The sequence below is a fragment of the Oryzias melastigma genome, linkage group LG1 (genome assembly GCF_002922805.2).
Source record: "Oryzias melastigma strain HK-1 linkage group LG1, ASM292280v2, whole genome shotgun sequence".
Classification (NCBI taxonomy): domain Eukaryota; kingdom Metazoa; phylum Chordata; class Actinopteri; order Beloniformes; family Adrianichthyidae; genus Oryzias; species Oryzias melastigma.
Genome location: NC_050512.1, coordinates 10,737,579 through 10,753,450, shown reverse-complemented (window position 1 = coordinate 10,753,450; position 15,872 = coordinate 10,737,579). Strand labels below are relative to the sequence as shown.

General features: G+C 37.2%; 3 protein-coding genes across 4 annotated transcripts in view; all 3 read left to right on the top strand.

Moving 5' to 3' along the window:
- LOC118598699 overlaps nt 1–15,872 on the top strand; it is a 219,314-nt gene that overhangs the window by 129,061 nt on the left and 74,381 nt on the right. The gene's annotated exons all lie outside the window — the stretch shown is intronic.
- Nucleotides 3,385–5,991, top strand: LOC118599035. Its single transcript, XM_036213112.1, has 7 exons — nt 3,385–3,824; nt 4,120–4,219; nt 4,693–4,836; nt 4,920–5,122; nt 5,211–5,320; nt 5,426–5,538; nt 5,632–5,991. The coding sequence occupies exons 1-7, from the start codon at nt 3,550–3,552 to the stop codon at nt 5,827–5,829; spliced, it is 1,143 nt and encodes a 380-aa protein (XP_036069005.1). The 5' UTR covers nt 3,385–3,549; the 3' UTR covers nt 5,830–5,991.
- mslnb (mesothelin b) lies at nt 9,533–15,872 on the top strand. The gene is made up of 22 exons (XM_036212144.1): nt 9,533–9,739; nt 9,827–9,854; nt 9,946–10,030; nt 10,140–10,286; nt 10,501–10,712; nt 10,799–10,902; nt 12,251–12,363; nt 12,454–12,630; nt 12,715–12,746; nt 12,830–12,927; nt 13,110–13,132; nt 13,215–13,236; nt 13,329–13,356; nt 13,452–13,536; nt 13,625–13,771; nt 13,944–14,155; nt 14,239–14,342; nt 14,632–14,750; nt 14,828–14,983; nt 15,081–15,295; nt 15,406–15,743; nt 15,834–15,872. Exons 3-21 carry the CDS (start codon nt 9,980–9,982, stop codon nt 15,497–15,499), a joined length of 2,139 nt encoding a protein of 712 aa, XP_036068037.1. The 5' UTR covers nt 9,533–9,739; nt 9,827–9,854; nt 9,946–9,979; the 3' UTR covers nt 15,500–15,743; nt 15,834–15,872.

Genomic DNA, 15,872 nt, shown 5'->3' with positions numbered 1-15,872 from the left:
TGTCTGTTCTGTTGTGTGTCTGTGTGCACACACGCGCTCCCACGTGTTTCCGTCGGTAAAATAATAAACCAAAAATATTACCTGATGTTTCTTCCAAGAAGAACCGCTCCTCTGCCTCTCTCTCGTTCAAACGCAGCCCCATGTCCCGCTCCACTGTGCCCCCACTGCCCGTCTGCTCTGCTTTTTTTCCTCCCAGAACCCTGCAACCCAGCACACCCGCTCCAGAGATCTGTGGTGTCCGGGGTGGGGGCTCTCGCGCATGCGTGTCTGTGTGTTTTGATTGTATGCATATTTTCATCTCTACAGTCTGTTTAGACACAAAAACATTATCACATTTGTCAATCGCGGCGTTTTATTGTGAAAAATTGGTTCTATTTTGAAAATAAACCGGATTTTCTCATGCATTTCGATGCAACTTCCTGTCAGTATTGACGCGGAGCGCTCGCGTCGCGCGGAAGAAATAGGCCAGACGCCGAAACGCTGCGCGGCGCGGAGCGGATAGCGCGCCGCTGCGCGCCGCTCTATTGGTCACACCATACGCTTCATCCATGTGCGTATGTAAAGCCTTGGTGAAATACACCCATATGGGGCTTGATGCAGGGGTTTTTTTTCAGGTTGTCTGGGTCCATGGAGGGTTGTAGAAAGGAGAACTGGTGTGTCTTGCAGTTTCCTTATCAAGAGAAGGAAAGTTGAACTGAATGAAAATAGATTATCAAGGGTGCTAGAAGTGTAGCATGAAATATTTGTAGGCCATTCGTTGCAAGAACTTATGGGTGATGTCGTCATATGGTCTGTTGGTGCCCTTATAAGACACTCTAGTCATTAATAATTTGGTAGTACCGGCCATTTGCTGATTATATGCAAATGCTGTTAATGTGGTACATAAGTGTGCACAGAACACCCATACAAACTACACTCTGATTATCTAATTTCCTCATTTCTAACTGTCAGGCTGCACTCAAGGAGCCCACAAGGAGTGTACACTTATCACATGAACAGCACTCGAGGGCTTCTCGTTCAGTCCACAGGGTTTTTGGGTGGGTCAAAAATGAAACATTTGTAGCATGCTTTTGTCTCACCTAGTTCACCTTTACTTATTCTTGGATGAACATTTTTGCTGTACAACTCACCCATTCGTCTACAACCTTGTCATTTTGTATGGGCCGCCTGCCAGCCCCATACAAGTTTGCCCATATTCACCTGTAAGGGTAATTGTGACTGAGTAAGGAGGTTAGAAGTGAGAACAACTCAACTTCACAAAGAATGCACCAATGGACAAAGAAAGTGACAAACTTGTCATCTAGATCAAGAAATTCTATACTCTGTTGATTTTCCTTCATCTTGTCTCTTATTTTGTCTTGAAGAATACTTAAAGAGGATTATGTGTGAGAAGATGTTGTTGCTTCAGTGTTCAGCCTACAAAGATAATGCAGGAGGGCAGCATTCCAGAGCACCCAGGCAGCATTACACAGTTGCACACACCTAAAGTTTAGATCATGAGGTTAGATAAATTGATCTAGACTAGAGTCAATCTAATCTGCTTATTAATGTAAACATCTTTTTATATTATTATATCTTGACCAGAGAAAGGTAGTTGCCCTCTCTCTGTGGGTGGAGTCCTCCTGCCCCAGGTGGAGAAGGTTAAGTATTCTGGCATCTTGTTCACGGGAGAAGGAAGTCTGGACTTCTTTGCTTGGACTGCTGCCCCTGTGAGCAGAAGAAGATGGATGTCACAAATGGGCAGACAGCTGGTTCCACATGCAGAAAGTTTAATAGCACAGGCAGGATGACAAGTACAGCTATAAGTCCACAAAGTTAAAGCAGAATTGGACAGGCAGAGATCAAACACCAGCATGGGAGTATCAGAAATCAGACTACAGTAGTAAGGGTCCTGACGAGGGTCAGAGGCAGGCAGCAGGCAAATCAAAGACAAAGCAGGACCAGGTGAAGATCAGATCAGAATATCATGCTCGGTATGCAGGCTGAATGACACAAACAATACTTTGCACTGAGTGGTAAACTACTTAACTATCTAGTGCCCTGGATTTTAAAAGCAATTCTGACACCATGCTCACTACTTTTCTTTTGTTTTTTTTTAAATGGTGGATATGATGTCACCAATTTCACAAATTAAAAATCTAATCTAGGCTGGAGTATCTAACTGAGGATGACAGATAAACTCAAACTCAAACCAAAGACTAAAAATATGACTTAACTTGTCCATCCTGGATAGAGGAGTTGGATGAGGAGATTTAAACTACCACGTGATTCCCAGCTGTGACTGCAGTATATTGTTTAACAGAAAATATATCAAAACGCACAATAAATTGTATGTTAATCTATTGTTTTAGGGAGCAGAACATTTACAGACCCATGTGTTTACAGGTTGTGCAGAGCAAGAAGAAACCAGTGAGGAGTGGCTGCTGAAGAACTTTGGTGCCTTCAGAGCAATGGCCAGAATGAAGGACTTTTCAGCTCTCAATATGGTCTTCAGTGGAGTGAGTCGAACTGACTTTTATGTCAAGATTGTCAAGGACTCTGAACTGAAAATTTTAAGTCTTAACAACAAGTCACTATTTTTTTTTACTCAAGTTCCTTTAAACTTTGACAGTGAACTATTTTTCCCATGTCTCCTCTCATGTGGTTTTTGACCTCCTTACCTATTTGTTGCTTCTGTGTTCACTCATAGCTGGAAGTGCTTCACCTGCTGTCTCCCGCACAAAAAGCAGAGCTGCTCATGGCGCCTGAGGTGAAGAGCTTGGAAAATGGCACCCTGTCCCTGATCTTCCACAGTTTAACTGGAAGCTCTGAACCCACACCCACTGCTCACCCTGGAGACTTCCACAGTGGGACACCTGCAGACTCAACTACATTCCCATCCCAGCCCACACATGAGTCACACCCCCGGTCTCCACGTGAAAAGCTTAGAGAGGTACTTCTAGTTTGATTACAAATATGAATCCTGAACGATGTATAAAGCATGCTCTAAAAAAATACTTATGTTTCCTGCTATTAATAGGGTTTTATTGCTGTTGTAGAATATTCATGTTATTTGTGAACCACTAATATATGTATTGCCACTTTTTTCTTAAAAAAAAACATTTGGAATATACATGTATACATATTTTATATGTTTAATTATTTTGGGTGGGGGGCTTGAATAAGCTATTTGGGTTTTTGCCTCTCCCTGCACTGTACTTGACTTTCTTTTTATGAATCCTTGTGTATTTTATTTGTGCAAAAAAAAGTGTAAAGAAAAAGTGCATAAATAATTTCAAGGCTAAAGATATGTTGCAAGATTTGATTCATATATACTGTATATTGATTCTGATATTAAATATGTTGCCATTATAAACAAAAAATGTTAGTCTAATTTAAGCCTTGTAACTTGAAACACTTTTTTTTATCTCTTGTTGTCAGGTTGTCAGTGGATTCCTGACTGCTTTTAAACCCATCGGGAGCTTTGTTCATGATTTTGTTTCCTTCACAAACAAGGTAAAACACATTCCACGATCCCCAACCTGTGTGCTAAAATATGAGCTGCTCACTATGTTGAGTAATATGTTCTCGAACTTGATGTACTTACAGAGAAATCTGTCAGAAATAAGAGGCATAACTGTGACTCAGTTCCTGCTCAACTGGACTCTGGCTGAACTGGCTGGCAGGTATCAGCCAAAAGATACAATTCCAGCAGAACCACAGTTTGATGTGACGAATGTGGAGGATTGGTACCAGCAGGTTGTAACACCATTGCTTCAGGGGTTCTTCCCAAATAATGAAAATCTGGAGCACCCAAACATCAAACTTGCTTTTCACCAACTCTTGTAAGTCAAGATTATTGAATGTTTATTCACATTAAATGTCTTTTTCTTTAATGTAAATGTGTCCAAATTAATTTGTATATTTTTAAAACCTTAACTGCAACCAGAACTAAGCAAATTAACAAATTAAAAATAATTATAAAACATAAACATGACTTTGAAGACTGATAGTTACAGACTTTTATTAAATTTACAACACTTTTTCTTTTAAAACCCATTAAGGATATTTTATTGAAGGGTATTTTTAATGTTGTGCATTTTCTCTGCAGTATGTGAGTTTACGTTTTTATTTTTCCAGTTATTTGGACCATGGTGTGGATGATGCATACTCAGAGGACACAGATTACTCTGAGATCCAGGATGTGTGCAGCATCACCCTGGATAAGACTCCCTGTGGGGTGAGACTATTTTGTTTATCACAAGAGTTTGAGTCAATACTGTGTTCTTCTATCCTGAACAAAGACATGGTGGTCATAAAAAAAAAAAAAAAAAAACAACTCAAGCATAAATAAATAAATCGAATTGTTGTCTGTGTTTAGACAGATTACATTTTATTTCATTTGTTTTGCCAAAAAAATAATAAATATTACATTGAAAAGTAATGATTATTTAAACAAATACAAAGAGCTGTGATTAGCTGAGTCCTCATGCCTGGATATCAGAATATTTTGATTCTGGTAAATTTGGACACTTTTTTTCAACTTAATACATTTTTGTTTACAATGAGATTCAATCAAAATTCTGTTAAAAGCGCTGATAGAGATAACACAATAAAATGGGCAGTACTGCATTTATTCATTGACTCAACTGATTTAAGGCACTTTAGTTAGTCTGAGTGTGGTTGTTGTTCATGATTACTGTGGTGTTTCAGCTGACTGATGCCGTGGAAAATGTGGCTCATGTTTTGCATTGTGCTGCTCGCACAAACCTGACATTGAATGAGGAAACAATAATGAGGCTGATTCTGGAGCTGACCAAACGTCTGAACTCCCTGATCAAAGAACTGTCCAAAACTGTAAGTATGCAACCACACTAACCTAAGAAATCTCATGAAATGACGGAACAATTTCATATGTTCCTACTCATCCTGTCTTACAGAACTTCAAGGAAGTGTCTTCTGAAATCAAGGAGATCTTTGGTGAGGGAGAAGCTCCATCTCTGACCCAGGAACACCTGAAGGACCCCGACTTCATTCAGCTCTGGTTCCAGATCAAGCTGCTGCCCCTCCTGCCGGATGTCCACCCAGATCTCCTCTCCTGTCTGAGCAGCAAGAACTTCTCCTGTCCTGTCTACCAAACCCTGTGAGTTCACAGCTGTGTGTTGATGGTTGTGTGTTGTTGTGTGTGGATGTGATCCTCCTGACTTGTGTCTCTGACATGCTGCTTTCAGAGTGTCAGCACTGGGCGGATACATGAGTTTCATGGAGGCTGACCCCATGTACAGTCAGAACATCTATAAATACTTCATCTATTCTTTCCTGCAGCAACACAACTTCTCTGGTGAGCTGAGTACAGTACCGCTTCATTTACACTCATTTATCACTTTTTATTGCTAAGATTTAGAATTTTAATAAAATACATTTATTTATTTTGTTTTTTATTCAGATTGTGGTTTCACAGCCTATAACAGTGCAGAATGGCTGCAGAAAAATGTTGGTTTCTTCTCAAAGTTTGCTTCCATCATTGATTTCTATGAGCTCAACCGTTTCTTCTCTGGAGTAAGTCTTAATAACACGATCACAAATATTTAACCAAAATCTTCACAATGCTTAGTTAAACATAAATATTCTTAATTTCTTCGTGTTATTCAGCTGGAAGCTCTTCATCTTCTGACTCCAAACCAGACAGCAGAGATGCTGCTGCTGCCTCTGCGTACTCCACCAGAGAGAGATGTGGTCATAAGTCATGTGCTTAATTATCTGATTGAGTCGCCTGAAGACAGGAAACTTCTGGAAGTTCTGCACTTTGTAATCCAAAGTGCTCAAAAGGTAACAGATTTGGTTGTATAACTTCACCAAAGCTTTATCAAAGTAGGATTAATTGTTGTAAAATGCTTTATCTGTTTCATAGGTCAATCCTCCCTGCAGCATCTACAAACTTCTGTGAGTTCCTTCAAATACTATCACTAAAGGAGTTAGTAATCAGTTTGAGAGAAGTCATTTTCTGTTTGTTTTTTTAGTGTCATTACTATACTGATTATAGAAGATACTCTGTACATAGTATTATTTTGCTAGAAGATGTTATGTGAACAACAGCAATCAAAGCCTTTTGTGCTCAGCACTTCATGAGACTTGTTCTTGTTCTGCCCTCTGCTGGTAATATTTTGCGTTTCATGATGTTTTCATTGAGGGAGAAAATATTTGGACCATTTTTAAAATAGTCACACTAAAAACAAACTGATTAAAAAAAGCAAATCATTTTAGACAGTTTAATGAACATAAAGTTTAATTTGTTAGTTATATAGAATAAATCCCATCTTAGGTTTTGAAATGTTGAATTTTCTATTTAGAGTTCAAGTGTCATGGAAAAAATAAAAAGGCACAAAAGAAATGTAAAGATCCTTCCAGCTTTTCACTTTTTTGCAGAAAATGTTCGCAATTAGAAACTTCAAATGTCATAATCACAACATATAGGCAAATATATATCATAGATATTTCATCTATTTAAATAATTCAAATTCTTAAAACAATATAAGGTGAACATCCATTATATTCAATAGAATATTTAGCTTTGCTGGACTTGAAAATTCAAAACAGTTAAGCATATTTTTTATGGAAAGAAAATGTAAAAAAAAAACATTTCAATAATTCAACATGTGATATGATTAAGCATAACCGTGAAAAGAATAAACTAAAGTAAACTTTATTCTTTGAATCTTAGGTGAAAAAAGTAATAAAAGATTTTAATTTTATTTCTAAAACAAAAGCAAGTCATTTTTTACGAGTGTGAAACAAAAGCAAACTGTTTGACTTCAAAATATTAAAAACGTTAAAGTATTATTGACATTTCTATTTTTTAAATTATTATCATTCTTTTATGTAATTTAATCTTCCTTCATCTGTTTTTTCTAGTGTGGATGGACTCTATGCAGCCATTCCATCTCTGCCTTCAGACCTGGAACCGCCTTTATGGGCTTGGATCAGTGACCTCATTAACATTGCACCAGAAAGTGAGTCACCTGACTTGTGTAGATAAAAAACAATCAACTTTTGACACTCAAATAGATTACATTTAGCTTTGATTGAAACCATTCTATTGTGTTTTATTTTACACAGATTGTGTGACAGTGAACTTCATGGTAAGATTTTGTCTTTATTTTTTTTTTGGAAAAATACCTCTTGATAAAAGTGAAACTAATTTAAATTACCCTTTATTTTTTTAACAGTGTCCACAAACCCATGTTAATGGTAAGACATTTGACTTTTTGTTTGGAGTTTTTTTATGCAGTTTCTTATGTTTTCAAAATGAACTCTCAAAAAATATTGCTTTTATTTTCTGATATGGCATTCACTACAAACATCTTGTATGAGCACTTCTTAGAGGAAATCAGTCAGCTTTTATTAGTTTTGCTCTTTTTCCCAGAAAGTTATTTTCAGAAAATGTATCAGTTAAAGACAATCAAATATAATTACAATTGTTTTATCTCTCTTCTTAAAGCTACAAACATTTGCAAAGACATTGACAGGTATCCCATGATATATTTTTAAAAATTCAAAATATTCCTGACTAATAATTTAATTTACACTGACACAAACGTTCTCCATTACATTCACAGCTCTGACCTGGAATTCTACATGAACATGTCCACCCATGTTCCTTGTAACTTTACTCTGGACAAATATGCATGTGCACAGGTGATTATTGAATAAACTAAATGTAAATGTGAACATTTAGTCATTGATAAAGTAAGAAAACAAAGTTCCACCTCTCCACAGTTGGAGAATTTTGCAGCTGATCAGCTGGCTTCCCTCCTGAGATGTGATCTGCCCGGAAACAGCAGCCGCTCCAGAGTGTTGTGGAAGTTGCTGCTCACTAAACTCTCCAACGTCTTGGATCCAGCTCTGGACCTGCTGGCTAACATGGTCAGAGCTTCAGCAATTATTGTGAAGCTGCTAAACATTCACTCCTAGTTTAAATGTAATGTTGAATTGTGTCTGCATCAGTCTGTGGACGTGGTCAGTCCGTCAGCGCCTGAGATTCTGGATGTCATTGGGGAGATGAGGGTCTTCCTGCTGACTGACCAACAGCTGATGGACAGCAGCGTGGTCAAGTTGTGGTTCTCCGAGCGTTTAAGTGTCTTCCTGCCGTCTGCCTCAGAAATGTTCCTGCTGTGTCTGAGCAGCAGGAACCTCAGCTGTCAGTCCTTCCAGCAGATGTAAGGAACAACATATACATACTAATCTACATGTTGAATATGAACTGGATTGTGAAATTTTAAAGTCAAATTAACACATTTTTCCATCAATAGTGTACAGGTGTTTAGTCATCAGTTCAGAGACATGACATTCCAACAGCAGCATGTGATCTTGAAGGATTTCATCCTCCGTTTCCTGTCAGAACCGTACACAGGTACTGCTTTGATAAAAAGAAATCTGTTATTGTTGAAAAGTGAGTTTCTATTCAGTTTCTTCTGAATTGTTTCAGGTCCAGGTTGTGTTTCTGCCTCCAACAGCAGTGCAGAGTGGCTCAGCAACAACTTGGGTTCTTTCTCAGAGCTTCTGTCTGTCAGTGAGATGTTTGATCTGAACCCACAGTTCAATCCGGTAAGATTTAACATCTGCAAAAGTTGAGAATTTTTGAAATAGAGAATATATCTTAATTGAATAAATGATCTGATTTCAGATGGAGGCTCTCAGCGTTCTGAGTCCAAAGCAGAGTGCAGAGCTGCTGGTGCTGAAACATCCCACTCTGCCAAACACAGACGTCATTATCAACAAACTCTTTGATTATTTCACTGAGTCTCCAAGAGAGAGGAAGTTTACAGAGTTCCTGTCATTCCTTGTTGTGTCCCTGGAAATGGTAAACTCGTAAAAATCCTCAATCTTTAAAATACACAAACATTATTAAAAAAATAAATAAAATATTCACTTGTTTGACTTTTGCCTTAAAGGGAAATGTGTCCTGTTCATCTTACAAGACACTGTGAGTTTGGAACATTTTTTGAATTTATTTAAAGGGATTTCATAGATTTTGTAACTTATCCCAGTTGTTTTGGTTCTGTAGATTCACCAGACTTGACAACACCTCAACCACATCTTTTCTGGACATTGCCTTATCCATAATGGACACTAAACTGGCTTTATTCAACTACATTCCAACTGGTAAGACAGTAATAACAGTATTCATCCATGACTTTAGAGTAGTGCTATTTTACAGTATTTTAAAAGAATACAAAAAATGTTTACATAAAATGAAGTCTTTAGAAATATGTTGTTTCCTATGTGATGCAATAATGATAATAATAATAATAATATTTAAGGGGTTAACACATTATAAAGAAAGCAAATTTACTATTTTGATGTAAGCAGAATGTTGATTGGGTCTGTTGTCCAAAATAATTGTATTCAGAAACCAGTTATTATTGAAATAATGTAATATAATATTGTGATATGAATGTAGTTAAATCTTCCTACTTTGAGTGAAGGAAGTTTAAAATCTCTTCATATATTTATACATAAATGTGTTTTGGATATATTTTTTTTTTTTATGAAGTAGGCATTAAATCGTCATGAAAAAATCTGTTAGTAGTCGCAACGCTCTAAACTATGATCTCTCTCCTTTATTTTCTGCAGGTTGCATCATTTACAGCGGACAGGTATCTGTGAGTTATATTGGGTTATTGTAAAATTGTAAGTTCACTGTTTTTAATTGAAGGTGTTGTATTTTTCTTTTTCAAGTGCAATGTTGCCACCGCAAATGGTGAGTGTTGTCACTCCATGCAGAAATATGGATTGTAAATTAGTGTTGGTAGTTCATAAAATAACATTTCATGTCAATATTTTACAGAGGCAGACATCTGTACTGGAGTCAACAGGTAGAAAGAAAAAACAATATTTTGATATTTTTCAAGTGTTTCTATGATGAATTAAAATGTCAAATATGTCTTTGTGCTTTAACAACTTTAGCACAGAGCTTCAGCTTCAACTAGACAGTGGAACGATGAGTGGACGTTTCTGTGACTTTCCTGTGGAGGAACTTGCTTGTGCTTCTGTAAGACACACATTTATGAATCTCAACATCTGATCGTCCCTAAAACAGTTTTGGTAGAAATGTTTCCAGGTTGATGCTGATGCTCAGTTCACCTTCTCTTTCTGAACAGCTCTCAGCGTTAACAGCAGAGGACCTGGCAGCAGTGATGAAGTGTGAAAGATCCTTCATCTTCAGTGGATCCAAACCTGTCTGGAAACTTCTGCTGGTGAAATCCACCAGAGTTCTGGATGCAGCTCTAGACCTTCTAGCGAACACTGTAGGAATTTTTTTTTATTAAAATTATAAGATAGAATTTATGATGAAGATTATAATTTTCTTACAAAGCCATATTTTATCCATATTTCAATTATTTTTTTCTTCTTGGTTTTATTGTAGATCAGTAATGCTTCTTTTCTTGTAATTTTTTTAATGTTTTTGTTACTAGAATGTGAATCTAAAACATGAACATGACTTATTTTATTGTGTTGTAGACCTTTGACCCCAGCAGTCCCTCAGTGTCTGTGATTCTGGACAGCATCAGAGAAACCCGACTGGACCTGTTCAGCACAGACGCCCTGAACAATCCCTTCATGCTGCAGCTGTGGTTCAACAAACGTCTTCATCCATTCTTACCTGCAGTTTCCACTGATTTCCTCTCATGTCTGGCAACAAAGGAGCTGCAGTGCAGCTCCTACCAGTATATGTAAGAACTGCAGTATTCATCAGCGAAAACTACTAGGCAATTGCATTATGCTTACATTTTGTCTTTAATATAATTTTTGAATTTAGTTTGCAGAGTTTGAGTCAGGTCCAAACACAGATGAATCCATCCATTCAGATGTCTGTGTACACAAACTACATCCAGACTTACCTGAGCAGGAATGACACTGCAGGTAATTTTTTTTTTTTATGCGAAAAAAAACCTCTATTCTTAATACTGTAATGCAGCGGCTGGGTGGCTCAGTGGGCTAGGTGAAGGACTGGCACGCAGGAGCCCTGGGTTTGATTCCCAGGGTTGTCTGTCCACTGATTCCCACCCAGATTGGGTCCTTAGGCAAGACCCTTGACGCTGCTGCCTAACTGGGTCCCTGTGCCCCTCAAGTACAGGGTTGTGTCAGGAAGGGCATCCGACGTAAAAACTCTGCCAAATCACTGATGCGAAACAGTGGGTGCTGTTACGCTGTGGCGACCCTGAAAGGGATAAGCCGAAAGTGAACCACCCCATTCTTAATACTGTAATGCAAATGAAAACAAAACAGTGACTTCAAAAAGAAAAAAGAAAGTAAACCTCAAATTTATTTGTCTATAACCTGTGCTGTTTTTAATCTTGTTTAAATAAATGTGTGGTTTTAATCTAATCTTCTAAAGTTGGCTTCTGATTAAAAAAATGAGTCAGATCAGCTGAAAATTATAATTTATTTCTTAGTTTTTTTTAAAGAAATCCTATTACAAAAATGTATTATTTAAAAAAAATATTTAAAAAAAATCTCAGTATTTCTTAAAATGCTTGACCTGAGGCCTTCAGATACTATGTTTTGTTTTTTTGTGATCAAGAGAGCCCAATACAAATGCTTACATTTGCTTACAATTTTTTTGCGCATAACACTTCACAGCAAAAAGGTATTGGTTCAGTTCCCATTTGGGATCTTTCTATGTGGAGGTGGCATATTCTTCTTGCACATATTTGGGTGTTCTTGGGGCACTCAGAGTCCAAAACATGCTTCATATGTTAATTGATAATTATAAATTGTCCCCAGGTGTGAGTGTGTGTGTAGCCCCGGGATGAACTGGTGATCAGTTCAGGCTTTATCCCACATTTGCCCAACAGTAACTTGATTGCCATCCATCAAAAGAAGGATGGATGTGATAAAAAATAGACACATATAGAATAATATAATATACTGTATGTTTATGTGCATATACCCACTGACAGACAAATCCATATCCAATTTAGAGTCTCCAGTCAACCTATAAAGAACTTTTCTGGACCAGAGTAATAACAGTATATTACCTAAGATATAATAAAATACCTACACTGGTTGAAGTGTCCATTTTTACTTGACTGATTATGTCTAAAATGCTGTTCCACTGTGTGCAGACATGCACATATGAAACATTTGGATTTTAAAAGATTAAACACTACTTTTCAACTACTTATTGCCTTTTTTCAAAAACCTAAAATTAACTCTTTAACTATGTGGTAATAAGACGTATCTTTCTGTATTTTCCAATCTCTTCCAGGTTGTGTGTCTGCCTCCATCAGCAGTGTACAATGGCTGAGCATCAATCTGGGTTCCTTCTCTGAGTTTGCCTTCGTCAGAGAGCTGTTCACTCTCTACCCAGAGTTCAATCCTGTATGTTTCTTAAAGAACCAAATATACATTTATTTAAAAAAAACACTGACTGCTCCAACACTTATTCTACGATAAATGATATCATTTCAGATGGAGGCTCTCAGTGTTCTGAGTCCAAAGCAGAGTGCAGAGCTGCTGGTGCTGAAACATCCCACTCTGCCAAACACAGACGTCATTATCAACAAACTCTTTGATTATTTCACTGAGTCTCCAAGAGAGAGGAAGTTTACAGAGTTCCTGTCATTCCTTGTTGTGTTCCTGGAAATGGTAAACAACCTCACTGTTTTAGACGCATTTATGTTCCTGTGTTTGGTTTGTTAGCATTGATCTGTCTATTCTTTCATTTTAAAGGAACCTCTTTCCTGCACATCATACAAAACACTGTAAGTCCTGACCAAAATATTTATTTTTCTGAATGAAATTCATGCAATGATTTAAAAAAAATGTATTTGTGTTATGATTCCAGATTTACCCAACTTGACTTTATTGAAGCTACAGCTTCTCTTGATGTTGCTTCATTTATTCCAAGCATCAGAGCAAACTTATCCAAGAACATCCTACCTGGTAAGAAGCTCACACAATGAGTCATTACATTAACAAAGATATTTTAATAAGTTAATGATAAGAGAGAAAAGAGAAAAGTTATTAATCTTTTTATTTGGCCAAACGTTAGATGTTTGGCTAATTTATGGAGTGATTCATATTTTTCTGACTTTGACTTTTTTCACTATTTCCTGTTACTATAGGTTGTGACATATTCAGTGGGGAGGTAAATTGTTTGTTTTTTTGTCATCTTAAAATTCAGTTCCAAAAATTGATATTTCAATTTATATCTATTTTTTTCTCCAAAGTGCAATGCTGTCACAGCAAATGGTAAGTCCTTTATGTTTTGTTAATGTTCATTTAAAGGGTTCCCTATTTACCGTTGCTTTTTCAGTACATAATGTTTGTTTTTTGTTTTACAGAGTCAACTGTTTGTATTGGAGTGAACAGGTACTAATTTTACATTCAAAACTTCTTTAGTAAAAAAAACAAATCAAAATTGGAACAAAAAAAATGAGCTTTTGTGTGATTCTTCCGCTCTACAGCACAGAGGTTCAGCTTCAGCTCGATAGTGGGAAGATGGACGGCCGTTTCTGTGACTTTTCTGTGGAGGAATTTGCTTGTGCTTCCGTAAGACATCAGCTATGAAATAAGAAATTGTTCAAAAAAAATCATGCGGGTGCTCAGTTCATTGTTTTATTTTATTTTATGACAACAGCTTTCGGCAGTAACTGCACAAGACCTGGCAGAGATAATGAAGTGTGATCGATCGTCCAGCTCAAGCGGGTCCACACAACTCTGGAAGCTTCTTCTCTTTAAAACTTCTGGGGTGGTGGAAGAAGCTCTGGATCTTATATCAAACTCGGTATAAATATATTTATTGCAGTTTTACAATATTGTAAGAATGTGGTTAAAAAATCTTAAAAACAGTTCTAAAAATGTGATGTGAATCTAATTATTTAAATATTAAAGAAATAATAAATTATATTTGTTATTACTATTAGAGAATGCTCATGTAACAACTGTTTGTGTTGTAGACAATCAACCCCATGAACACTTCAGCCTCCATGATCCTGGACAGCATCCAAGAACTCAAACTTAACCAATTCAGCAACGACACCCTGAATGATCCGTTGACTCTTCAACTGTGGTTCAATAGTCGACTTCGTCCGTTCCTACCTGCTGTTTCCAATGATTTCCTTTCATGTCTGGCAACAAAGGATTTGCTGTGCAGCTCCTACCAGTATACGTAAGCAATGCAGGAAATACTATCGTACTTACTGTTCTTTTTAAAAAGCAATTTAACAACTTCTACATTTTTCATGTCCTCAGTGTGCAGATTTTCAGTCAAGTTCAGCCACAGATGAATCTTCATCAGCAAATCTCTGTGTACACAAACTTCATCAAGATTTACCTGAAAAGGAACAACACTGCAGGTGAAGACTGTGTTCTAATATTTACTCAAAAACTCCCACATTTTCATGTTCTTTTTTTCTTTTGCAACACATGGTCTTTTCTCACTTCGCCCACAACAAATGACCCAGAATCTCCCCCTCAATTTGACAAGCCCATGAAATCAAACAAATAAAAATGACATACATTTTCTGATTCAGCAGTTTTTTTTTTGTTTTTCATCCTTCAGTGATTGTAAAAATTATTCGAGATGTCAACACATTTTACTTTCATAACTTGGTCAAACAGATTTGTTTTGTTTCTGTGCTTCAGATCCTGGCTGCATCTTGAACATCAACAGCAGCACAGAGTGGCTCCAGAACAACATGGGAGGATTTTCTTTCTTCTTGTCTATTCAAGACATTCAAGAGCTCTACCCACAATTCTCAGCGGTTTGTAATTTTTTAATATTCTCTGTGATCAATTTTCTTATTTTTTTTTATTTTAATGTCTGTCTTTTTACATGCAGATGGAAGCCCTGCAATTGCTGTCCGTCAGACAACTTGCAGAGGTTTCTACCACGCCTGGCCAACTCACAACTATTGATCAAGTCACCATGGTGATGAGTTACGTTCCTGATCAACAACTTGGATCCTTCTTTGATAATTTCTCGCCGGCCATCTTGGTAAGGATACTCCAAAAATATTTGCTTGATTCAAATAAATAAAGACTATGCTTTCCTCATGTAAATAACAAAAATGTGCTTTTGTTATTTTCTGCAGGAACGTGAAAACATTCTTCCCTCCACTGTGAGGTCAGCCATGTTGCAGGTTGTATTTGATCGTGCAAACCTCTCCAGTCCATCAGTCAGTGATGCTGTGGTGTTACTGTGGCTCCAAGTTCGACTCCGCCCCCTGCTGGTGAATTTAGCATCTTACCATGTGGCTCCATACTTTAATATACTGACAGGAAGAAACTGCAGCATTGAGCAACAGGGGTGAGTGACAAGTTAGAAATATGAAACAAACATTTGTTTTTACTCCTGTTCCAATTTACTTTTTTTATATAAAAATTGTATATAGCAAATATTGTATTTTTCTCTTTTAGTGTAACTCTTCTCAGTCTAACCATCTCATCTCTGAGTAATGACACACAGACAGAAGTTCAATACCAAATCATTCAGGCTCTTCAAGGTAAATAAGCAATATAACGGGGAAGAAAGCGTATCTTTGCATTTTTTCCTTAATTTGCTGAAAAGAATAAAAGTGACCTAAACTTTACATTTGACTGTAATCTCATCGAATGTAGGTCTATCCCCTCTCCGTTGCTATGGTGACAGCTACAGCGTGAGCTTCTACAGTTTCCTGAGGAGCTCCTTCATGGGATTCCAGTTCCCCAACCTGACCACCTTCCTGTCCCTCATGCCTCAAGACCGAAAGCAACAGGTGTGTGGACATGAAAGCTGTCTGGAGGAAACTGAAATAATTATACAAAAAAACACACTAACATTTCTTGTATTTGTGTCTCCCCTGTAGCTGATAAACTCCATGCCTCCATCAGATCTTGGGGATTTC